The sequence below is a fragment of the Tubulanus polymorphus genome, chromosome 10 (genome assembly GCF_964204645.1).
Source record: "Tubulanus polymorphus chromosome 10, tnTubPoly1.2, whole genome shotgun sequence".
Lineage (NCBI taxonomy): Eukaryota > Metazoa > Nemertea > Palaeonemertea > Tubulaniformes > Tubulanidae > Tubulanus > Tubulanus polymorphus.
The window spans coordinates 12,796,622-12,821,979 of NC_134034.1; the positions used below are offsets into that span (position 1 = coordinate 12,796,622).

The 25,358-nt window shown below is 38.6% G+C and overlaps 2 protein-coding genes across 2 annotated transcripts in view; one reads left to right on the plus strand and one right to left on the minus strand.

Annotated features, from left to right (window-relative positions):
- Nucleotides 1-14,552: 14,552 nt before the first annotated feature.
- Nucleotides 14,553-17,560, plus strand: LOC141911629 (ribonuclease P protein subunit p25-like protein). The gene is made up of 7 exons (XM_074802616.1): nt 14,553-14,604; nt 15,212-15,366; nt 15,461-15,553; nt 16,188-16,219; nt 16,305-16,421; nt 16,503-16,803; nt 17,555-17,560. Coding segments are annotated over exons 1-7 (705 nt in total). The 5' UTR covers nt 14,553-14,603.
- LOC141911630 (dynein heavy chain domain-containing protein 1-like) overlaps nt 17,374-25,358 on the minus strand; it is a gene marked incomplete at its 5' end in the record, with an annotated part of 55,674 nt that continues 47,689 nt past the window's right edge. Inside the window, 12 exons of the mRNA XM_074802617.1 lie at nt 17,374-18,000; nt 18,459-19,020; nt 19,633-19,793; nt 19,873-20,175; nt 20,643-20,776; nt 21,016-21,115; nt 21,282-21,496; nt 22,676-22,829; nt 22,919-23,017; nt 23,095-23,196; nt 23,554-23,789; nt 24,516-24,828. Coding sequence (XP_074658718.1) covers nt 17,647-18,000; nt 18,459-19,020; nt 19,633-19,793; nt 19,873-20,175; nt 20,643-20,776; nt 21,016-21,115; nt 21,282-21,496; nt 22,676-22,829; nt 22,919-23,017; nt 23,095-23,196; nt 23,554-23,789; nt 24,516-24,828 — 2,733 coding nt within the window. The remainder of the gene's footprint in view (nt 18,001-18,458; nt 19,021-19,632; nt 19,794-19,872; nt 20,176-20,642; nt 20,777-21,015; nt 21,116-21,281; nt 21,497-22,675; nt 22,830-22,918; nt 23,018-23,094; nt 23,197-23,553; nt 23,790-24,515; nt 24,829-25,358) is intronic.

The window sequence follows — 25,358 nt, forward strand, 5'->3', positions numbered from 1 at the left end:
TAATGCGCTTTCACGCATGTTGCAGGAGCGTTGCCTAAATACTTGGCAACCATTCTAACTGATCTAAAGAACATTTAACGCCCATCTTTTAGATGGGCTAGGTGCATATCAAACTATGGCTGCATGAGAAATATTTTAAACCGACCGTCACCTAAATTGATGTTAATTACCAAACGAGCCGGACACTAGCCTCAACAGGCCTCCATAAGTCCGCGATATTGATGATGATGTTCTCGGCCGTGCTACACACACGTGTGCGCCACAAGACTCGCTGCGATCTGTGCGTGTAGTGAAAAGCGCCTCGTGCGTGACCTAGTAAACGGTTTCCTGGGAACAGCTACCGATTCAACTGCCAGGGCCAAATTCGGTTTTCGTATCTAGTTGACTAGTGGTCGAATGCGCTTGATTTTCGAGATTATAGTTCCGACCAGGGAAGTGTGATGAGACACTTCCTCATCACACTTCCCTGTTCCGACTAACGGACATTCGGTTTCGTTTAGTTCGACTATAGTCTCGACTAACTCAGATAACCGAAAGTGGCCCTGGGTTCGTGAAAATGATTCACGGGCCGGCCGCGAAAAGCAGTTAATTTTATAGCAAGGCAGTGAAATGGGGGTGTTACTAAAAACATGCGCTACTAAAACGAAGACCTATGCACTTTGGGGTATTAGAACTATGCATGACTAAAAAGAAGTCAGAAGATACTCGAAATCATCACTTGAGGCGCTCTGTACCACCTCTGTCGGAAACGTTAATTGCCTGGTCGGTTTTCTCGGGTGCATATAGTTTTCGTTTTTAGTAGTGCTTCGTTTTAGTAACACTTGTTGAAACGAATGACAAATTTCAAAATCAATCATATTTATTCTCATACAACAATTATACAAAATACCAGGTTTGTGCTCGAGGAATTATAATGTAAGCTCCTCAAACACGTGGACTTTCAAAAACAATTAGTCCAACCACCATAGGCGTATAAACTATAAACGAGAGTTTATACGCCCATGGTCCAACCATAGACTCTAAAACAGAAAAGTCTATGGCCCAACCATGGACTCTTAAACTGTAAAAGTCCATGGCTCCCCGCACTAAAACCAGAGATAAACCTGGCCAAATACTCTGGAAAGCGTAGGATTAAGTAATCTGATTTACATTCTTACATCATTTTATTTTCACATCATATTATTAACTTTTAGCTTATTTTCTCAAATTCTAATAGTAATTTTATTTCTATTACTATGTATGAAATTGTACTAACTTAAAACAAAGTTACATGTTAGGTATTTAGAAGTCTTTATCTACGATACATTTCCACTGCAGCTGATTTATACAATTTACATCGATAGGAAAATGACAAAAATACACAAAGAATTATAAACTTTGATCCATAAAAAAAATTGGACTTGTCTGAAAGTCTAAGATTATGAATTTGACAATTCATGAGGTCAATGTAACCGACACTTTGTTATATTTCATGAAATATGAATCTATCATCGTCAACTTTTCAAATGACATCGATTGAGGACATCTCATTTATCAACAAAAAGCTCAACTTTATTCGATAGGACCTTAATAAATCAATGTTTTATGAACAATTGACATGAACATGTCATTTTATCTCCACAACAACAATTATACCTAAATGACAGGTAATGATGTACTGGAGGAAGTGCGTCAGCCATTTACAAAAACGTGACCTGTATTTCAAAAAAAATCTCCAACATAAAAACATTATAACCGGAGATAAAACCTCAAATTCAATCTGGAAAGCGTAAGATATGATTTAATTTTCATTAAAATTATTTTACAAGATAGCTAGTTTTGCCACCTTTGCCTTGTCTTTAAGAGGTTTCAAGACATTATCAAATTGGTTATTTTCTCAAATGTTACATTTAATGCAAAGTATTTTGGAGGTATTCTCTTCTATGCATTCAGCAAGAGTATATGAATCGAGTATATAAATATTGTTCAACTTCCAATTTGAATAGAGCTAGGGCAATTACTAATAACTAATGGCTTTGCTACAAATAAGTTAAGATTCAATAACTAACTTTTTGAGGTGCTTCTTGTGCAGATATTTCAGTACCCATGTAGACATCGATAAACCATGGTTTTAGTCCATAGCTAGCATAATCTACTGATTAATACTGTTCATATATCCTCATTTATCAAGAGACTGCTCCTCTATTTTGCTACTCTATTTTCCATAAGGGCCTTAATGAAAATAGTATTTTATGAAGCATTGATGAGCACCACAGTATGAATGACGAAACATGTATATCATTTTATTCTTACACAACAATTATACCCCGCTAAATGAGTTATTTAAAAAAACAGTTCAACATAAAACCTACAAATTCGCTCACTCTGGAAAGCGTAAGGTAAACTAACTAATCTTAGTTACTACAAGAAAACTAAAAACATTGTCAAAAATTTCCTCGTCGTAGAGATTTCTTTCATTTTCAACTAGCTCATTTCACAAATGTTACATTTGAAACAAAGCAGGGTCTGATTTAAGCACTAGTCCAATTGCCCGGGACAAGTAATTTTCATTAGGGCATGTAGGTTATCACAATCACTCGTCCACCGGGCTTGTGTAATTCTATATCTCAAAGCTTTTATCCCACTCGATGTAAGGGAAGATTGTGCAAGTTGATTTTTGAGGGGGGCAGTGATATTACATATGCCTGTCCCAAGGTCAAGTGGCATTTATTCCTTAGATCAAACCCTGCAAACTATCTATTATAAAGGTTTTTCTTCGTGATAATTTAAGATAAATCGAGTATTTTCATATAAATATGGTTTGACTGACGAAGCTACGGCAACTTCTTAATTTGTATTATTCAACTTGACAGTAGATATTAATACAACTCTATATAAAGATCAGAAATTCTTCTTAACCAGATATTACAGGCCCCACACAGACGTGGTTAAACTGATAATCTAAACAAAGCTAGGACAATTGACCAATTAGCACTGTATCCTGGAGTTAGCCTATCAAGAAACTGCTCCTTCTATTCTATGTTCCCGCTAATTAAATCAGTATTTTATGAACCACTGAAAAGCACCACAGTGAAATTGTTGCTATAGAAATTAACAACTAAAAAGTTTCAACATGAATGATGAAAATGTACATCGTTTTATTCACACAATAATATCTTAAACGAGGAATCATTCAGGCGCGGATCTAGGGAGGGGGCCCGGGCCCCACTCCTTCTTTTAAGTGAAGGTCGCAAAAATTAATCCCTTTGTTTTAGTTTATCAGCAGCAGAAAAGGGGAAGTATTATTCATGAATTCTTGCCTCAGAATGTAGGAAATGGCCCCAAAACAGAGTTAAATTTCAAAAAATTTCTGACCCCCGCAGGGGCTTCGCGCCCGAGGCGCAAAGCGTAGGAACGTCTCGCGCCTACGACACTCGTTGCCAATAAAGTATCATCATAGCTACATTTATTAGGTGCCCCCCCTAAATTGGGCTCTAGATCCGCCCCTGTCATTATGCAAGTTTCTAATTTCCAAACATGCGTTATGTATTACGATAACAGTCTCCAACATAGAGCATTAAAACTAGAGATGGAACACACAGATTCACTCTGGAAATCTAAGTATCCACTAATCATTACTTTCAAAACTAGAAACCTAGAAAACTAGAATTTTGCCTACTTTGCCCTGACTTAAAGATGTCCAAGCACCTTGGCATTAAATACTAAGTATTCTGATGTTCTTTTCTGTCAGCTTCGAAAACATCAACATAATCATACAATCGGTAACTAATCAATAACATCAATAACTTAAGTTTATAGCTGTTTTACATTCTTTCTAAAAAGTAAAATGTATGTACCAGATTTTAGATAGTAAGTCTACCCCAGTATAACGATCAACAGTCACAGCAGTGATTGAGCGCGGCTAGTTGAAAGGACGGGTCGATCTTTCATCACAGTTATTCAAAGCATTCTATCATATCAGTTATTTTCTTTAAGTGTGTTCGATTTAGTTAAGGTTTATGGTTATTTGTTTTGTTCATTACAATAACTGAGTCCGATAGAATGCTTTGAATAACAACAGAAAAGATCTCGGGTTTTCGCTATACTTAGGGAAGGTTGTTCGATAAATGAAGAACCTTGTTTATAAATATTTGAAAAAATGCCTTTTCATGTAAATAGAATATTAATTTGTTGATGTTTCTATTGTTGTTTATTATTTTCATCTTTTTTTTAGTATTATCTATTTATGTATGTACTTGTATTTTGTATTATTTTCTACTTATTATTTATTGGGTTTTTTTTATTTATTTTTTTATTAATTTATGTACTTGTAGTTTGTATTATGTATTATTTAAACTCCTCTATTTACAACTGCAGGCATTTTTTCACTGTAAAGTTTCTGGGCCCATTTTAGAAAAGCACTACCGATTCACTGCCACTCCTTGATAATCATTATACACCCAATTTGAAGCTAAGTGATTATTCACGAGAGCCATCTCGTGATATGGATTTACCCATTACAATAAAAGAAGTTCAAACAGCTATAAACAATGTTAAAACGTTAAAAATTAGTCCTAGCTATAACTTTATGCCTTGTTATTCTTAGCTTTACCTCTCAAATGTAAATAATGGTCTCCTTTCAAATAAAGCTTTTGATTTCAAATACATAGCTATGATCATCTAACAGATTGATGGAGGCTCAAAGTTAAAACTCGATGTGAAAATCGACATATACGATTCAATTGTGAAATCAGTTACATGGGCCTTCGAAAATATATATCCATCAAATAAATACATCTACAATTCAGCAAATACTTAATATTTGTACATCAAACACTGGCCTAACGTTATGTTCTATGTTTCCTAACTATGTGATACCTACACGGACAAATAGCCATAGTTGACTATGTTTAACTATGGTAAAGTTTAAAGATTAAACTCACAATATATCTCAGCTTAGGAGTTAACTCAACAGACCTGCAGCCCAAACAAGGCGCTCGACGCGACCATTTACCCCTAGTGACTAACCTAACTTGACTTCTCTATCGACCAAGGATCGAATACCAATATCGTGAATTAATGGAGCTTCGCTTTTATTACTCTCACATTGCATTAAACATTATGAAATAATTTCCTTGAAAACACTATATCAGACTGGTTTGAGAAAGGGTGATCAGTAAAAAAATCAATACTTTACGACAGAAATCCGCTGTTGTCTTTGCCGCTCCTGGATCTCAGTGTTTATAAAGATGCACTATTGTTTATGCTGCTCCTAATAAGATACACTATTGTCTTTGCTGCTTTTAAAACAGTGCTTATCCTGAATCGGTGTTTATGAGATAATCCATGAGCTTTGTCGCTCGAATCAGTGTTTATAAGATTCACTATAGTCTCTGCTGCTCCTGATAAAATATTTTATAGAAATCAACAACTGTTTGTAGAAGAATCCATCGTTGAGTGATTAATCCGTTGATGGCTCCTCAACTTCTAATCTGGGCTTCTGCAGTTTTCATCAGCAAATGGGTCAATCAGTATTCATCTACTTGTAGATTTTCTGATGAGTAGTTGATCTCAAGCTGGGTTTTTTCTCATAGTTGATATTAAGCTGCAATAATTAAAAGAAGATATCCTGTAATGACCAAATATTTCAATAAGAATTAATCGTAATAATTTCATGTATATCAAGTTACCTTTTATGATTGCTGGGTTTGTTATCGGCGATTATCTTATTAGTTGATTGGTTAATGAGTTCGATCCTAGTTGGCTGTGCACCGTTCAAGTTGGTCGATTTTGGACGAGTAGTTGTTCTCAAACTTGGTTTTTTTCGCATAGTTGAAATTTAGCTGCAATGATCAAAAGAAGATATCCTTTAATGACAAAATATTTCAATAAGAATTAATCGTAATAATTCCTTGAATATCAAGTTACCTTTTATGATTGCTGGTTTCATTATCAGCGATTAACTTATTAGTTGATTGGTAAATGAGTTCGATTCTGTTGGCCTCATCTGTGCGCCGTTCAAGTTGGTCGATTTTGGACGAGTAGTTGATCTCAAGCTGGGTTTTTTCTGATAGTTGAAATTTAGCTGCAATGATTAAAAGAAGATATCCTGTAATGACAAAATATTTCAATAAGAATTAATCATAATAATTCCATGTATATCAAGTTACCTTTTATGATTGCTTGGTTTGTTATCGGCGTGGATCATCTAAAGTTTATGGGTTAATGAGTTCGATTCTGTTGGCCCCATCTGTGCGCTGTTCAAGTTGGTCGATTTTGGACGAGTAGTTGATCTCAAACTGGGTTTTTCCGCATAGTTGAAATTTAGCTGCAATGATTAAAAGAAGATATCCTGTAATGACAAAATATTTCAATAAGAATTAATCGTAATCATTCCATGTATATCAAGTTACCTTTTATGATTGCTGGTTTCATTATCGGCGATTATCTTATTAGTTGATTGGTTAATGAGTTCGATCCTAGTTGGCTGTGCGCCGTTCAAGTTGGTCGATTTTGGACGAGTAGTTGATCTCAAACTGGGTTTCTTCTTATAGTTGAAATTTAGCTGCAATGATTAAAAGAAGATATCCTTTAATGACAAAATATTTCAATAAGAATTAATCGTAATAATTCCATGTATATCAAGTTACCTTTTATGATGGCTGGTTTCATTATCGGTGTGGATCATCAAAAGTTGGTGGGTTAATGAGTTCGATTCTGTTGGCCTCATCTGTGCGCTGTTCAAGTTGGTCGATTTTGGACGAGTAGTTGTTCTCAAACTGGGTTTTTTCGCATAGTTGAAATTTAGCTGCAATGATCAAAAGAAGATATTCTGTATTGACAAAATATTTCAATAAGAATTAATCGTAATAATTCCATGTATATCAAGTTACCTTTTATGATTGCTGGTTTCATTATCGGCGATTATCTTGTTGATTGGTTAATGAGTTCGATCGTAGTTGGCTGTGCGCTGTTCAAGTTGGTCGATTTTGGACGAGTAGTTGATCTCAAGCTGGGTTTTTTCTTATAGTTGAAATTTAGCTGCAATGATTAAAAGAAGATATTCTGTAATGACAAAATATTTCAATAAGAATTAATCGTAATAATTTCATGTATATCAAGTTACCTTTTATGATTGCTGGTTTCATTATCGGCGATTATCTTATTAGTTGATTGGTTAATGAGTTCGATCCTAGTTGGCTGTTCGCTGTTCCAGTTGGTCGATTTTGGACGAGTAGTTGATCTCAAACTGGGTTTTTCCGCATAGTTGAAATTTAGCTGCAATGATTAAAAGAAGATATCCTGTAATGACAAAATATTTCAATAAGAATTAATCGTAATAATTCCATGTATATCAAGTTACCTTTTATGACTGCTGGGTTCATTATCGGTGTGGATCATCAAAAGTTGGTGGGTTAATGAGTCCGATTCTGTTGGCCTCATCTGTGCGCTGTTCAAGTTGGTCGATTTTGGACGAGTAGTTGTTCTCAAACTGGGTTTTTTGGCATAGTTGAAATTTAGCTGCAATGATCAAAATAAGATATTCTGTATTGACAAAATATTTCAATAAGAATTAATCGTAATAATTCCATGCATATCAAGTTACCTTTTATGATGGCTGGTTTCATTATCGGCGATTATCTTGTTGATTGGTTAATGAGTTCGATCGTAGTTGGCTGTGCGCTGTTCAAGTTGGTCGATTTTGGACAAGTAGTTGATCTCAAGCTGGGTTTTTTCTTATAGTTGAAATTTAGCTGCAATGATCAAAAGAAGATGTCCTTTAATGACAAAATATTTCAATAAGAATTAATCGTAATAATTCCATGTATATCAAGTTACCTTTTATGATTGCTTGGTTCGTTATCGGCGTGGATCATCTAACGTTTGTGGGTTAATGAGTTCGATTCTGTTGGCCTCATCTGTGCGCTGTTCAAGTTGGTCGATTTTGGACGAGTAGTTGTTCTCAAACTGGGTTTTTTCTTATAGTTGAAATTTAGCTGCAATGATTAAAAGAAGATATCCTGTAATGACAAAATATTTCAATAAGAATTAATCGTAATAATTTCATGTATATCAAGTTACCTTTTATGATTGCTGGTTTCATTATCAGCGATTATCTTATTAGTTGATTGGTTAATGAGTTCGATTCTGTCGGCCCCATCTGTGCGCTGTTCAAGTTGGTCGATTTTGGACAAGTAGTTGTTCTCAAACTGGGTTTTTTCGCATAGTTGAAATTTAGCTGCAATGATCAAAAGAAGATGTCCTTTAATGACAAAATATTTCAATAAGAATTAATCGTAATAATTTCATGTATATCAAGTTACCTTTTATGATTGCTGGTTTCATTATCAGCGATTATCTTATTAGTTGATTGGTTAATGAGTTCGATTCTGTTGGCCCCATATGTGCGCCGTTCAAGTTGGTCGATTTTGGTCGAGTAGTTGTTCTCAAACTTGGTTTTTCCGCATAGTTGAAATTTAGCTGCAATGATTAAAAGAAGATATCCTGTAATGACAAAATATTTCAATAAGAATTAATCGTAATAATTTCATGTTTATCAAGTTACCTTTTATGATTACTTGGTTTGTTATCGGTGTGGATCATCTAAAGTTGGTGGGTTAATGAGTTCGATTCTGTTGGCCTCATCTGTGCGCTGTTCAAGTAAGTCGATTTTGGGCGATAGTATACTAAGTTACCTTTTCTGATTGCCGGGTTCATTATCGGTGAGGTCTCCTAAGTTTGTAGTCTAATTTTACATATCTTTTGTTGTTTTTTCTGTGTAAATAGTCCGAAAGTTTACAATGTTTGAATTTTGTCTAATTTTACATTTCTTTGCTCTTTTTTTCGTGTAAATAGTCCGAAAGTTTACAAGGTTTAAGAGAATTTTGTCTAAGTTTTACATATCTTTGGTCTTTTTTTTCATGTAAATAGTCCGAAAGTTTACAAGGTCGTAATTTTGTCTAATTTAAATTTTTTTTGTAGTTTTAAGTTTTTTCAAAATCGGAAATCGAAGTACAGATATAGTTGTGTGATCGGCGGTCGATTTCACATAGATTTCTTTTTCTTTAAATCCGAGGAGCGCATAATTGGGAAATTCGGTTCCAGTTTATTCAATTAATCTTCCAACCAGTCTGAACCGGCAAGCGACTGATTGGGGTCAATTAAGTTGACTGCCTATTTTAATACATCGAGATTTGGAATATCTATATTACAAGGTTGAAGATCATTTTTTACATTTTATGAATAGTTGATTACTGGGTAGTAGTATAGCTGAAAAAAAAAGAGCAGAATCTTGTGAGCAGAAAATCCTTTCGAATATCACTGATCATAATTAACGTGTCAATTCATATGTATATAAGATCAGCAATGTGGACCGGTACGTAGATTTTGATAATAGTCAATTATTAAACAATATCTATATGAAATTCAACTCATATCGTAATTCATCTATATTTTAGATATCTAAGCAACGGTTGATTGTTATAGTTTAAAAACAATTCGACTAAAGCATCTTTAGTCATCTCTAGGAATACCAGAGTCACAACAAATTTAGTAATGCATAATAAATCTTATCAAATTGTTTTTGTACTGTTTCTATCTTCAGAGATTCTTGATGTTTTTCTTTCTTGGGTGCTAAACACTCAGTGACCAGTAGGCTTTTACTGAAACCCAGGCCCATCCTACTAAGTGCAAACCTGCTAGTAATAATGCCCTAAATACATTTCAATTGTCAGTTAAACCTTGTTCGTATTATCAAATTAACTTCATCGTCAATTAATAAACTTTAAGAGATTTGTTTTCTACCCATAGGTGGTGACATCTGTGCCCAGTGAATGTTATTCTAATCCATTCCAGTAATTCTAAATATCGCTCCTAATATATACAATGATCTTGTAATTATGATGATATAACTAACTGTGCGCTGCCAGCATTGATCCTGGTCAACATGGTTCTACAGATTTAAGAAACCTTGAATCATTCCAACGCCTTGACAAATCCAGAATTCTGCAAAGCCTTAAAAGATTCAATAAATCCCACGCCTAAGAGACAGAGTTTAAACACACCCTGTTTTTTTTAGATATCAACCAATTAGATTAAACAGTTTTCTTATCAACCCCTACGGTTTAGATTTGAGCACTTTTACCTTATATGAAGATGCTGAATTAATCTTTATCTTAGATGCCTAATCACCCAATTAATTTCCTAGCTATAATTAAAATTGTCTCTTAAAATTTTATACGGGGCTTGATATTTCTACATGACAAGAATTTCAGATCTGGTTTCGATTGATCACTATTTCAAAATGCTTATTTTGCATAAGAGCTTTTGATATCTAGTTTGACGAATACAGAATTCCCCAAAACCTAACTGATTCAACAGATCCCACACACATGTCGCCCAGTTATGACGCAGGTGACATTGCACGATACAGTCGTCTCATCCACTGCACTATTATTTAAATAATTTTCACTTATATATATTACATTGAATTAATTTTAATTAATCTTCTAGATATCTAAGTGATCTGTTAATTAGTGATCATACTAGCTACATTTTAAGTGGTAAATTAGAAATTCCCTTAAAGCCGAATTGCTATATAATCTTTATTTCCCTTTTATAGTAGTACACTGTGTATAAGGACCGAAAGACCTTGTTATAACCGGACCTCCCTGGTGCGGTGCAAGACATTATGCTAGAAAATAGTTTGAAGGAGAGGGGTTAGTAAAAGAGAGCTATTAGCAAGAGGAATAAGACCTAAGTTTAGGATATCCTGTCAGAATAAGGCTCTCAATCTGATATACACAGTGAAATTGAAATATTCTCCCTTCCAAATTCAGGAATGTATTTGTGCACGTACAGATTTGTTTTATCTCCCTTCGATCGGAAGTAAATCAGCGTGAAATGATTTTGGCAATAGGCCTATGTATCAAAACTAATACAGCTGTATTTAGATATCATATAGTAATACATTTATGAGTAATTCACCTTTGATTCTAATTGTCAGTTAAACAATATCTATTATGCGTAACTTGACACACAGTATGGCTTTTAGATGAATCAGTTAGGTTTAGGTAAATTTTGGCAATTGTGAAGGACATGACCAGTTGCCATAAGCACGGCAGTTGGAGATGTAAATACTGATCAGTCGATGAGACTGATTCAGATGTGCTTATACATATATCAGCTATATTTAAATTTTCAATTTTACTACATTTATATTATGGACCTGTATTACATACCGGATAAAAAGTTTTTGATCTTAGAAATATTGAATTCATCTTTATTGTGGATCTAAGCCATTGGTTAATGAGCAATTTTTCCTAGCTTTAAATGATAATTGTCAGTTAAATAATAATCATAGCGCAAAACAAGGCACAGAGTGTGGCTTTCGGGAATGATTTGAACCGCTTAAAGCTTTGTTTTATTCTAGATTTGTCAAAGCGCTGAGACCTAATCACAGTTTCTGAAAGACCCGCAGTCCATAGTTTTCCCCATATATATTACACCAGATCTCGATAGAGCCCTAGACACTATTTTATACATCTTTCCCCCAGAAATTCATTAATGCAATGGGTAAAGCAGCACATAATATACACTGTAAAGTGCCTGAATGTTTATAAATGACATATGTATCAATATATCATTTGTAAAAAAATCTATCAACTGACGATAAAGTTTAATTGATATATATCTTTACAAGTAAAGCCAGCCTTAATGTATATGGGCCCCTAAAATATCTACACCAGAAGAATTTTTCATCAAGCATTATAAGATATTGAATGATTGCTAATATCTAAGCGATTAGTTAATTAGTAAATTGTCCTATCTATATCTTGATTGTCAGTTAAACAATAGTCATATGAGGCCTGAAATATCTACGGTACATTCGAAAAATTTCAAATGTCACATAAGATATTGAATTTACCTTAATTTTACATTACTTACAAAATCTTTTAATCAATAACTGACCAATCTACATTTTAATTACGAGACCAAAGAATATTTAAAGGACGTCACTCAATCATTTCGTCTAATATTCTAAATATTCAAGCAATCATTGCCTAGCTATATTTCAATTTACTACCGGCCACAGAGCTTCAATAAAGTAGTGCGGAGATGGTGAGCTTGACCAGCGTCTCTATCCTCTCCAGCGCCTATGCATTCTAACCCAGATATGAAGAATCAACTTAGCTTTATGTCTGTATGCATTCCTGTTGCCATGCAGGATGAGGTCAAGACTGCCAGGTTCGGTTGCGGCAGGTCTTTGGTGGTCCTTCAAGGTGGAGTCTTTTGTGGGCACTTCTGGTGGGCAGATTTTAGATGGGCCTTTCCGGATTAACCTGAAATGAGTAAAAGAACAATATTCTGTAGTTACACAATCCTTTTCGTATCACTCATCGTAATTTACATGTGTATCAACTTAACTTTCAATATTGCTGAATTCAGTGTTCTTTTTTTCGGCATCCTCTTCGTTGTAGTCGCCTTCAGCATCTTCTTCTTCATCTTGGGAGTCCTGAAATTAAAAAAAAGAGAAGAGCGATGAAAACCTGGTACGGAACAAAACTAATGTTCGAAAGCTTTACAGCTCTCCGTCGCCGGTCACATGCCCAGAACACCAGACAAAGAGCCAGCCAGGAATATACTGCCCTCTACACGCCCTCACACAGAACGCGAAAACCAGGATGACAACGCCTCACATTCCCCATCTAACTGCAGGATGTACTGGGCGACGTCAGTAACTGACACACCTGTAAAATTGCACGAAACACAAATAGTGCAGTACAACCAGCTTGACCGGGTTGAGATTCAGGATCTCAACTAGCACCCAAAAGCGTGACAAGAGACTTCATCCACTGACCGAGGTTATCACAAGGACACAATGAAACTAGCACTCACAAGCCGACGAGAGACTTCATCCACTGACCGAGGTTATCACAAGGACACAATGAAAACTAGCACTCAAACTAGAAATCAAAGAGCGTGACAGTAGAATCATCCCTCAGCCGACTCAGAATACCAGAAACAAAGAGCGTGACAGTAGAATCATCCCCCATCCGGGTGGTCGCAAGGACACAATGAATGCTAGTAGCGTGACAATCCAGTATAACCGCTCCATTTGTTTCCCGCGCAATCCCACAGATATGCCCGTCATTGACATCACTCAGCACACTTTGTAGATAGGTGGGGGCAGTGAGGCCTCGTCATCCTAGTTTTCGTGTTCCGTATGAGGGCGTGTAGAGGGCAGAATTTCCTGACCGACTCTTTGTCTGACATCCTCGACACATGACCGGCGAAGGAGAGCTGACGCTTTCGGACATTAGTTTTGTTCCAGCAAACGTTGAAATTCGACAGAGAAATCGGCCCTGAAAAATAAAACGGGTTAGAACCTGGAAAAAAGAACGGATTAATAAACACGGAACAGTACAGGACAGTACGAAGACGAACAGTAACACATAAAACATGAAGACGTCGTTCCTCAGGAAGCAGGAACAGGAGCGGGAGCAGGAGCGCAGCGAAGATCGCCAGGAGGAGAATCCACGGTAGCATGTTCACAGTGTGAGTGTGCAGAGGTGAATGAGGCCTATGCTTGTGTACACGTGGTCAGCCGGTGACGTATTCAATAGCGCGTGTCAGAATGATATCAACAACTCTGAAAAACCGCAATTGTGTCTCTCTATCGTTGAATGGGTTTACATTATGAAAGGTTCCACCGCCGGGTTGAATACACGCCAGTAGTCAGCTGAACAATATAGTGGAGGTACTGAATAAAGGTCATGAAATAAATTACTTGATTCCCAACAGCTACCTCCGAATTTATTAGCCGCCGCCTGTTTTTTTCCTGCTAGAATATTCTGGAAAAATTTATAAATTTATACCGACCGATAGCTCTTCAGTTAAAGATTCACACCAACACAGGTCTTCATTAGAATCCGCGTAAACATTTACTAATGAAATTAGTTTATTAGTCATGCACCCCGAGATAACTAACTCACACCATGCACGAGGAAAGCGGTCTATTTGAGTCATTGGGGAAAACCCACTAATTAGTGGTATTAATACCATGTATTCATGATTAATCATCATTCATGCTGTTATCACAGAATCCCGTCAATCGACAGATTTATAAAAACTCCTTGATTCAATTGAGGGGAGACAGGTTTTTTAATTACTTGGAGCACCGATCCTCTGAAATTCCAGGTCGAAATTCTCAAAAACTTCATGCTAATTATCACTCATAATTTGAAAAAAAACCAAATTGTTTTCTTTAATTTCGATACTGAATTAAACGCCGTACATCATCATGTAAATTTAGGAAAGTCCATATTAGAATTTCGTTTCTTGTTCCAATCTACTCTTATCCCATTTTTGATTTTGGTCAAAGAGTATGGCGGAATCAAATCATGTGTACAGGGCACCGTAACAACGACTGCTATTCAGCAGACTACCTTGACGGGTGAAGATGGATTGTCCATCAATAATGAGAAGGGGAAGTAAATTCGAGGTCCTGCCAGTAATCCGCGTCCGGTCCATGACTCCGTATGTCAATTCAAAAAAACATCAAGACTTTATTGCCACAAAACAATATTCGTAAATAAAGTTTTTCGGTCAGGAAGAATTGAGTGAGTGGGTTTTTTGATAGCAACTTAAATACTTAAATCACGGAATTAACCACCTGGCTCAAAGTGTACTGTCTGTCAACACCCCGGCCCCTTCTTAGCCCCTGCCGGCGAACTCGGCTGCTGGGGCTGCGGCCAAGGGGCGCAGAGCAGAGGGGTGGCTGGGGAGGGATGGATCTGGTCGGTGCCGAGAATCTATGGTGGTTCCCTTCTTTTCGCAAACCCAGCGTTAGGCTACACGCCCGGGCGGGTGGGTCCGCGACACATAAGGCGCCCCGTCAGTCAGTGCGCGGGCCAGAGATCAACACGTGCGATCATAGACTATAGTCTGAATACCTGTCATTGTAACCTGTTCCCTCTCTGTGGGAATTTGGAAGGATGGCTAGGTACTATCTCATTCAATACCTGCGCTAGTTAGTTACGTAATCATTGGTGGTGAGCTTTTTATAATCGGATGAGCTTATACCAACGTTAGGGATGACAACCGGGCCAAAACACGGTTGAAAAAAGTAACACTTCAAAAATATACTTTCTGTTCACTTCAGTCCACAGTCTTAATTCATTCACTACGACCACTTCGATTTCATCCGTTTGAATTGTTCATATATTTGTAGTGGATTATTACGTAAAAGGAGAAGTGAAGGAACTGGAGGAGGAGGAGACGGCGGGACTGCCCGGGTTAAACACGACCACAAACACTATTCATATGTATGTGAAATACGGCTCTAAAATACGTAACCTAATAGCGTATTCACTCAATAGAATGAAGGTCAGCGATCGGATTATAATAATCTGTTAATCCGTCCGCATCGCGGGATAATCCGTCTTAATCCTCTCTGATTTAAACGCGTTTTTGTTTCTAGGAAACCGATGTCGCTCAAATCACGTGGAACGGAATCGGAAAATCTGTCGCTAAAACGATAAACTGTGCTGAGATTCTCGCTGATAAACTGAAGGTGCGTTTACCCGGGAGACCGCGTCCTGCTGGACCGCGCAGCCTGGAAGCACTAGGGGAGGGGGGAGGGGTCAGTGCAATTGTGTACTGTAATGCTTAATGTATATGAAAGAATGGCCGATTTTGCGTACAGAGGGCGAGGGGGGGTTGAAAAATTCAAATTTTATGCGTATGTAATAAATGAATGATCCCTTAAATAGAGATTGCCCTCTTATTTGGTTGGTATAGGTTTGTATTGATTCGGTGTCCTTTGCAAACCGGCAACCTGCTAGGAGTGAAAAAGAGGGTTTGATTTTGAAATCGGAAATCAAAGTACAGATATAGTTGTGTGATCGGTGGTCCAGTTCGGCATAATTTTTAACTTAAACCCAGGAGCCAGTTGCATAGTCGTGGCTCAAGTCTTGTCTTGAATCTTAAGACTGGTCTTAAGTTGTAAGATTGGCTATAGAACTAAGTTGGTCTTAGACTGGTCTTAAGTCTAAGCCATGACTTTGCAACCGGCCCCTGGGACTAACTCTTGTCCCTCAAGTTAAAGTTAATACTGGAGTCTATAAAAGCTGGTCCTTGGTTTTGAAGTTAAAACTGGTGCTTTTTAACTTCTCGAATCCGATTCAATATTCTATTTCTATTTTCAGTTGCATCAAGTCCGAAAATTCAAAGTTTTGAGGTAAAAATTCGAACAGTTCGAAAATCTCATCAAATTCGGGCACATTTTTCGCGAATAATTCAAACGATATTTTGTGTATTTGAAGGATTGAAGAATATTGGGAGCCGACGATAGAAGGCTTGGATCGACTAAAGGTGAATCGAGATATTCCAGCAGTAACTATACTCCTCACTAAAATACAACTTACTCCCGAACAAAAAAGGTATTTCATCCGATTAAACCGAGTTTAAGTACGAGCCTAAACTCTGGAATATGTAAGAATATTCGATTTTAAATTGCGCAGGGCTGGAGACAGTGACACGTTCGAGGAGTGGTGGATGAATCGACTTCACGAGGCTCGTTTAATACGCAGACAATTAGCCGGAGATATCGTCGACGACAACGAACAACAATCAATCGTCGCTACGGAAACTAAAACTAAAAATACCCGACATCGAAAAGATTCCTCGACGAATAATAGACAATCGGCAAAAAATAAACATTCCGATCGGACTATAGATGGCGCTACTCGTTTGGATCGAGGAGACTCGAACGTTGAAGGCGATAGTGATAGAACGTTGAATACCGCGGAGGACGGGAGTAGAGTGGGGGACCAGAGCAGGGGGGAGCAGGGCTGGGGGGAGCAGGGCTGGGGGGAACAGGGCAGGGGAGATCGGGGTAGAGGTGGCCAAGGTAAAGGAGGGGAGCACGGGAGAGGGAGGGGTCAAACAGGCCTATCTCGTAGGGGAGGTCCAGGCAGCAGGGGAGGGAGAGGTCCAGGCAGTAGGGGTGGGGGTGGTCCAGGCAGTAGGGGAGGGGGAGGTTCAGCCAGTAGGGGAGGGGAAGGTCCAGGCAGCAGGGGAGGGAGAGGTCCACGCAATAGGGGTGGAGGTGGTCCAGGCAGTAGGGGAGGGGGAGGTTCAGCCAGTAGGGGAGGGGAAGGTCCAGGCAGCAGGGGAAGAAGAGGTCCACACAGTAGGGGTGGGACTGGTCCAGGCCGCAGGGGAGGGGGAGGTTCGGGTAGTAGGGAAGAGAGTGGTGGAATGGGATGAGAAAGAATTGAGGGATAAACATGTACATGTGACCTCATTTATACATGCACATGTAAAATGTCAGTATTTAATAATCATTGAATTCATTGATGCAATAAAATAGTTTATATTTCAACGATGCTTTTAGAGTTTGTTACATTCTCATCTCAAAAGGAAGCAGCACGCAACCTGTTGGTCATTGTGTAAACTAATAATTCATACGAACAACAAAAAATAGTTGAAAAATCTTTTTCTTTTATCACAGCAAAACGTTTGTCAATAATTTAAAATATCTGTAAATAATGGATGGATTTTCATTTTCTAGAGTTAATTTCAGTAGTTAATTAACTAATTAATATTATACAGCAGTTTAAACTTGTTTCTGGACGGAATCAATATCTGTTACAAAAAAATAGTTCATAATTTGACCACTAGGTGGACATTTTTTGGGATCCACCAATCTGCGGTTTTTTCGCACGGTAAATCGAGGTGCATTATGGGATCACTACCGTTGGAATCGTTTAAATAAACGGGGCATTGTAACGTTTCTATGGTATCAGTGGTTACCACGGTTTCTGATTGAGTCGTATCTATCGGTTTCAACCAAACGATCGGCATCCGTTGAGAAATGTGACGTCTGCTGTCGTCGTCGTGGTGATCGGTAAGAGTTGAATTCGTAGAATCCCACGAGGCGTGTCTGACGAGTAGGTCCGGGAGGTAAACGCCACACGGTGGAGGGCGGCTCGGCTCGTCACTGTTAAACGGCAAAAACTATCAAATATAAAAAAATACAATACAGGATTAGGGATCATTTATTGCGTACGCATAAAATTTGAATTTTTCAACCCCCCCTCCCCCTCTGTACGCAAAATTGGACATTTTTTCATATACACTAAGCATTACAGTACGCAATTGCACCGACCCCTCCCCTAATGTGTACGTAATAAGTACAGGGCTGCCAACCTCTGAAAACTGCTATCAGTAACAAATTGAATTTTTTTCAGTAACATTTCATTGAAATATGAAAGAAAATGTTCATATCAATCAGTAATCAACAGCAAGACCCCCAGCTTTCATATTTCTGTGATGCATCAAACAAATCGAATCAGTATTTTTCATTATAAAAGAGTAACAAATACTGAAAATCAGGAACTGTTGTCAGCGCTGAGAGTAGCCTGCGTACACGAGGTGGAGCTGCTTTAGATAATGAGCGCCCTCTATAGTAATACCTGTTGAACTAGTTTGAGATTGTGTACGTCACAGTAATGAGTAACAGCGTGGTGTTGTAAGATAGTCTGTATAAACTGCTCCGGTCGATTGAAAACCGGTAATCTGTACAGAACGATAGAATCCGTCTGCTCGATGTAACTCTTCATCGTCTGTCGTCTGCTCGCTATCAGATTCAACCAATCCGTCAACGTTTCCCCGGTAACCGAGCTATCCCGTTGCCACGCCGACGGTATGGTATTTGTCGATATAGAACGCCACATTTCAACGAGTTGCGGAGTTAGTGCACCGTCGCCACGGATACCGCTAATAATCGATTCTAAATCGGCCTGCAGTCGATTCTGTTGCCGTTGGAAACGTTCGACTTCGTGATGGAAGAATATTTCCATCGGGTTGAAAGCGAGGCTGTTTGTCGCCGGTAGCGATGGTAATTTTAGAACGGACTGTAAGTGATGCTCGAGTATTCGTATGTTAGCTGAATGAGGCTGAACGGTCTCACCTCCACCTCCGCTCTCAACATCGTTTACAACACCTTCAACTGTCAGTAAATCATCAATCAAACACCTACAACATTAATCACACACATTCTTTAATATCAGACACCCACAATGTACATAGATAATATTCGCTGCTGGACTGGAACAAACTGGGTTCAGAACTATGGAACTGGCTGCCGAACTGTGGAACTGGGTCTGAACTGTGCAACTAGGTTCAGAACTGCGGAACTGGCTGCCGAGTTAAAGAACTGGGTCTGAACTGTGGAACTGGATTCAGAACTGTGGAACTGGCTCAGCTGCCGAGTTGTGGAACTGGGTCTGAACTGTGGAACTAGGTTCAGAACTGCGGAACTGGCTGCCGAGTTATAGAACTGGGTCTGAACTGTGGAACTGGATTCAGAACTGTGGAACCGGCTGCCGAGTTATAGAACTGGGTCTGAACTGTGGAACTGGGTTCAGAATTGTGGAAGTGGGACCAGAACTATGTATCTGGACCCAGAACTTGGGAACTGGAACCAGAACCGTGAAACTGGATTCAGAACTGTGGAACTGGGTCCAGAACTGCGGAACTGGGTTCAGAACTGTGCAACTAGGTTCAGAACTGTAGAACTTGGTTCAGAACTGTATAGAACTGGATCATGTAAGCAATAAATACACCCGCAATGTATACTGTACAAACCTGCTGTTAGCAGCCGTGTGTAACGAATCGACCAATGAATGAGCACCTAACATTTGACCAGTCACAGACGACAGCTCATCCAGTTTATTGATTATTACGTCTTTACGTTCGTGATCTAAAGCTAACCACAACGAGGTCATATCATTCTTACCAAACGACGCCTAGAAATTAAAATACATTTATTACACGCATAATCAACCGTAATCAGTGTCTCCGGGTTTTAATCCGGGTTTAAATTACCTGGTTATGATCGGATTTAAACACGACGTTCAGTAATAACTGTAACAGCGAGTCGACGCCGCAGCGATCAGCCTTGTTCTGACACAGTCCGCCGTACGTCGCCGTGACGATCGTTTTCAGCCCGAAACACGTCTGCTCCCTCGTCATCACCGTTAGCAACGCGTTTAAACTCGTCTCGATCTCTTTATACGTCCAGCCAGGCGTCTGCTCATATATGGCGCTAGCGCCCGTGTAGTTCTGACGATGTACGAGAACGGAATGTAACAATACAAGCAGTTTCTTCAGCCAATCAGCGTCGCTCAACTGTAAATATATTTCACCAAATTCTTCAAAGGTTTCGGACTCAATCTTTATAATCGGCCAAACTTGGTATTCCACCCAAATCCCTGGGGCTGCAGTTGCTCAAAAGTCGGTTAAAGTTAATCAGTGAATAGTTGACAATTGAAAGTTCATTGTTACCGTGGTATTTATCCGCCAGTTACCGGTATCTTTAACCAACTTATCAGCAACTGGCCCTATATTACTCAAATTTAGTTAATTTGCGATTAAAATATTATGTTCAGTCATCGGAGCGGGCGACTGCAAGCTTCGACCAATTTCTGTCCACGGTCTGCAATGCTCTGCGGGGACAGGTGGTTGTAATAATCTCCTAACAGATGCTGAATATATTTCAGGTAGGAGATGCGGTGTCTACCGGGACGTCGTTTACCAACCCTCCTCCCTGACTCCTCAAACCGTTAAAGATGCGTACGTCAAGTTTGAATACTAACCCATTGATCGCGCGGATACAAAGCGTTCCATTGATCTGTGATTTTACCGACCGCGTCGTAACATTTATCGATCGTTGATTTAATGTTTCCTCTCAATTCGCACGTCACCTTCAAACTATACTCGATCAATACACCTTTAAAAAGAAATAAAATAAAATCCAAAATCAATCACAGGCCTGGGTTCGGGTTACTCGAAAGTTGGCTAGAGATAACTGGTGGACCAATCCAGTGGTTATAATGCAATTTCAATTGTCACTATACCAATTATCCAAACTCTTACCAACTTTTGAGCAACTGTGAGTTCAAGTTTTAAAACATATTTTCAATAGTTTCCGCGATAAAACAAATATCTATAACGCTCGTAGTCTCATACCTGGTATGATTTCTACTCGAGAGTCTGATTTCGTTGTAATCCAAAGTCTAAACGTTGATTTCACTTCTAAATCACTGGTCTCCGATTGATCTAAAACTTCCTGCAAATTCAAACAAAGTTCTTATCATTCAAAACAGTCAAGTCTCGATTCTAAAGATACCCAACAGCCCTGACCCTGCCTCGGACACCTACCCCTGGCTCTGACACCCACCCCTGATGCTGACTCTGACAACCACCCCTGACTCTGACCCTGCACAGATATATACCTGAAGAATTTCGACGGATTCTTGCGACCATTTTTCAACCAGATGAGCATTCTGCAAGACCAGCCAATCACCAGCCTTCATACAACGTTTCAACCTATCGGCCACGAGTTGCATTTGAACATCGGAGCCTAAGTTCATCACGTGAACTCTTCTAAACATCTGACAATCTTTACTCAATTCATTCAATGATTCTGTTAAATTCCTGGATAAAACTCCTAGAAAAAATTGAAATACCAGAAAAACATCAGCTATCGGGTTAATACTAAATTTACACTTTCCGAGGGATCAGTGATATTTTTCCATCAGTGAGACCAGCAAATGAAATTCTGTCCAGAGTTGGTGTCAAATACTGAGTAAGAGTTTGTGAAATACAGTAGACTCTGTCTCTTACTGCGGTAAAGTTGAGACTGGTAAAATACTACCCCGAGTTGGTGTCAAATACTGAGTAAGAGTTTGTGAAATACAGTAGACTCTGTCTCTTACTGCGGTAAAGTTGAAACTGGTAAAATTCTACCCCGAGTTGGTATCAAATACTGAGTAAGAGTTTATGAAATACAGTAGACTCTGTCTCTTACTGCGGTAAAGTTGAGACTGGTAAAATTCTACCCCAAGTTGATGTCTAATACTGAGTAAGAGTTTGTAAAATACAGTAGACTCTGTCTCTAACTGTGGTAAAGTTAAGACTGGTAAAATTCTACCCCAAGTTGGTGTCAAATACTGAGTAAGAGTTTGTGAAATACAGTAGACTCTGTCTCTTACTGCGGTAAAGTTGAGACCGGTAAAATTCTACCCCGAGTTGGTGTCAAAATACTGAGTAAGAGTTTGTGAAATACAGTAGACTCTGTCTCTTACTGCGGTAAAGTTGACACCGGTAAAATTCTACCCAGAGTTGGTGTCAAATACCGAGTAAGAGTTTGTGATGTACAGTAGACTCTGTCTCTTACTGCGGTAAAGTTAAGACTGGTAAAATTCTACCCCGAGTTGGTGTCAAATACTGAGTAAGAGTTTATGAAATACAGTAGACTCTGTCTCTTACTGCGGTAAAGTTGAGACTGGTAAAATTCTACCCCGAGTTGGTGTCAAATACTGAGTAAGAGTTTATGAAATACATTAGACTCTATCTCTAACTGCGGTAAAGTTGAGACTGGTAAAATTCTACCCCAAGTTGATGTCTAATACTGAGTAAGAGTTTGTAAAATACAGTAGACTCTGTCTCTTACTGCGGTTAAAGTTGAGACTGGTAAAATCCTACCCCGAGTTGGTGTCAAATACTGAGTAAGAGTTTGTGAAATACAGTAGACTCTGTCTCTTACTGCGGTAAAGTTGAGACTGGTAAAATTCTACCCCGAGTTGGTATCAAATACTGAGTAAGAGTTTGTGAAGTGGGCACATACCTGCATTAGTAGTAGAAGCAGACGGCAGTACGAGTATAACTGGTGTATACGATGAACTGTTCACATACGCATCGTGCAAATCTAACTGAGCATCGTGACCTTCACTGATTTCACCGAGTTCCTGCAAGGTCAACGCTTCACAAACCTCGACAAACTACAATTAACAGAAAAACACTTCGTCAAAAATCCAGTTCCATCGATGAAATTTGAGGTCGTTCGATTTGATTTGAAAACAATCCGTACCTTTTCGCTGTAGGCGCACCTCCAAATTAAACATTTCTGAATCGTAGTCAATCCAAAAAACTGATCGTCCGGCAATGGATTCATCAGCGAGACTGGCAACTGAAAATATACACGGATAGTGATGATGTCATAGGTGGATTAACGGGGGCGGCCATATTGTATTATTGATACTTTACTTTGAAATATTCGCGCCATTGTTTTTGATTTTCGTGTAATGAATCTTGTAATTTGTCAAACGCGGGTAGAATTTCTCTCAATCCCTCGCATTGTGACCACGCCTACAACACACGAACACAAACAAACTAAAACAAACCATCAGCTTTTAGAGAAATCTCGTAGATGTTTGGACCCTGCATGTGAAATGACAATCTTCGAACAGCCCTCCTCCTCGTATGGGTTTCATAATGAATGGTCCCTTTTGATGTAAAAATGTGGATTGACCCTATCTATTATCTATTTGATTCAAGAATGAAAACTTGACAAAAATGAAATTGATTTCAAGCTTTTGGATCTAAAATCAATAATGAGTTAATCAGTAAATGTATAAATTTTGCATAGATTTGAATACATTTGCATTAATTAACATAAACTTAGAATATGATTATGAATGATGAATTTGTAAGTGTATATATTACCTCAGTCGTCATCCACGAGGGCTTCATGAAGAGATCCGAACCTCGCGAGGTCTCGGCCGCCCGAATGAAAACCTCGTATTCCGCGCGAGTCATCGATTTATTCGACAATAACAACTCGAGCGTCAACAGAATCGGAAACAGCCTCGAATGCGATTCAAACATCATCGCGTTTACGTAACGACTGATATTACTGAGCAGAGCGTTTATCAGTTCACAACAACGAGCTTTCACATCACCTACAGTAGAAACAAAATTAGAATAAATTTTAATCCTGCATGGATCCAGTTCCGCAGTTTTAAGTTTAATTTAACTCTTAAGAGTTGAAAATGATCTGATTTTAACTCGGAGTTAACTCCTCACTCACTATACTGTGGAACTGGACCGTGCTCACAACTAGCTACATTCTAACAACTCCTCTCACTGCTCACAACTCATTTCAGTTTCATTTCCTTCAATCAGATCTTATCTATGCTCATCTTGACCTCGAGGCAGACATCCTCCCCTAAACATGGGTTCCCACAGATAAACCCAGCACCCTATCAATCCCCCCAGTGAGCCCTCTCCACGAGAATGAAATTTCCATTCACATGATCTCCCCAATTTACTTCTTCTCTCATAACTTTGGTGATTCTCACCGGGGTCCACAGGGGCGGATCCAGGATCCAGACCCCAGTTGCTCAAAGGTTGGTTAGAGTTAACCAGTGGATAGTTGACATAGTGACAATTAAAAGTTCATTGTTTCTATGGTATTTATCCACTGGTTATCTTTAACCAACTTTTGAGCAACTCGCCCCAGGATAACTAGTGACACTTGTAAATACGCCCATCAAATTTTCTTAGTGCCCTTTTTCATTTTGGTGCATTTCATTGTGGACTGTACGCTTGATATAGTCTTATTGGGACGTGACCAGCCCTTCAAAACTGGCCTCTTGGTTCGCCCCTGGTCCGGCGCTACAACTCACCTGATAAACCTTTTCCTCTCTGATGCGAAGAAACGGTTTCCGTAAATATCTGTTTAAACCGTTTTAACCGTGTGTAATAAAACGGGTTTAGCATCTCGAGACGTTTGATCACGCCGTAAGCCGTCGTCGCGGTTTCAATCAATCGTAAATACGGCCGAACTTTCGACTCGAGTTCCCGCACGTTCGAATTCGTATCGGATAAAATCAGTTCGTTTTTAGCCAATCGTTCGCGACATTCGTTCAAATCGTCGAGCAACGTGTCGTCTGCTAATAACGACGTCTGCAGATCCACAATTTTACTCTTGATCTTTTCCTGAAAAAATAAAAACTCGATCTAAATTCATTAATAATAACTTTTTATTTTCCCTCGAATTACAACACGATTATACATACAAAATCATATAAAAGAATACAAGGGTTACAACTGTTATATATAAGTGTCATCATGGGCGCATAGACTAGTGTTAAGGTCTAGTCTATACGAGTCTATCATTCAAGAATGAATCCTAATCACGCTTTAATTCAGTATGTCGAAAACCGCAGCGTATTGATGGAATTAGTTTTTATCTTTAATGAAAGATGGCAGCACTTGTCGAACAGTGAAATGTAGATAACTAATGATACACCGCACCACGGTGTAGACGCACTATAGCGGTCGGTATTCCCGTTATTCAGCACGCTTGGATGGAATTTTTTGAAATTTCAAAATTATCTCCAGCATTTTCAGGTATTAATTAGTCAGCACTGAAAGGGTTGACTTAAGGCGCTTATTACATAAATTACATTAAACAAATTTCTGGGTTTAATGAATCAATTGAAACTGACGAATCTAAATTAGACAGA

Bases quoted from the DNA above. Each gene is read 5' to 3' on its own strand.
- LOC141911629 (XM_074802616.1), top strand. The intron at 15,367-15,460 runs GTCAGCGATCGG...TTTTGTTTCTAG, and splicing joins ATTCACTCAATAGAATGAAG to GAAACCGATGTCGCTCAAAT. The intron at 16,422-16,502 runs GTATTTCATCCG...TAAATTGCGCAG, and splicing joins CTTACTCCCGAACAAAAAAG to GGCTGGAGACAGTGACACGT.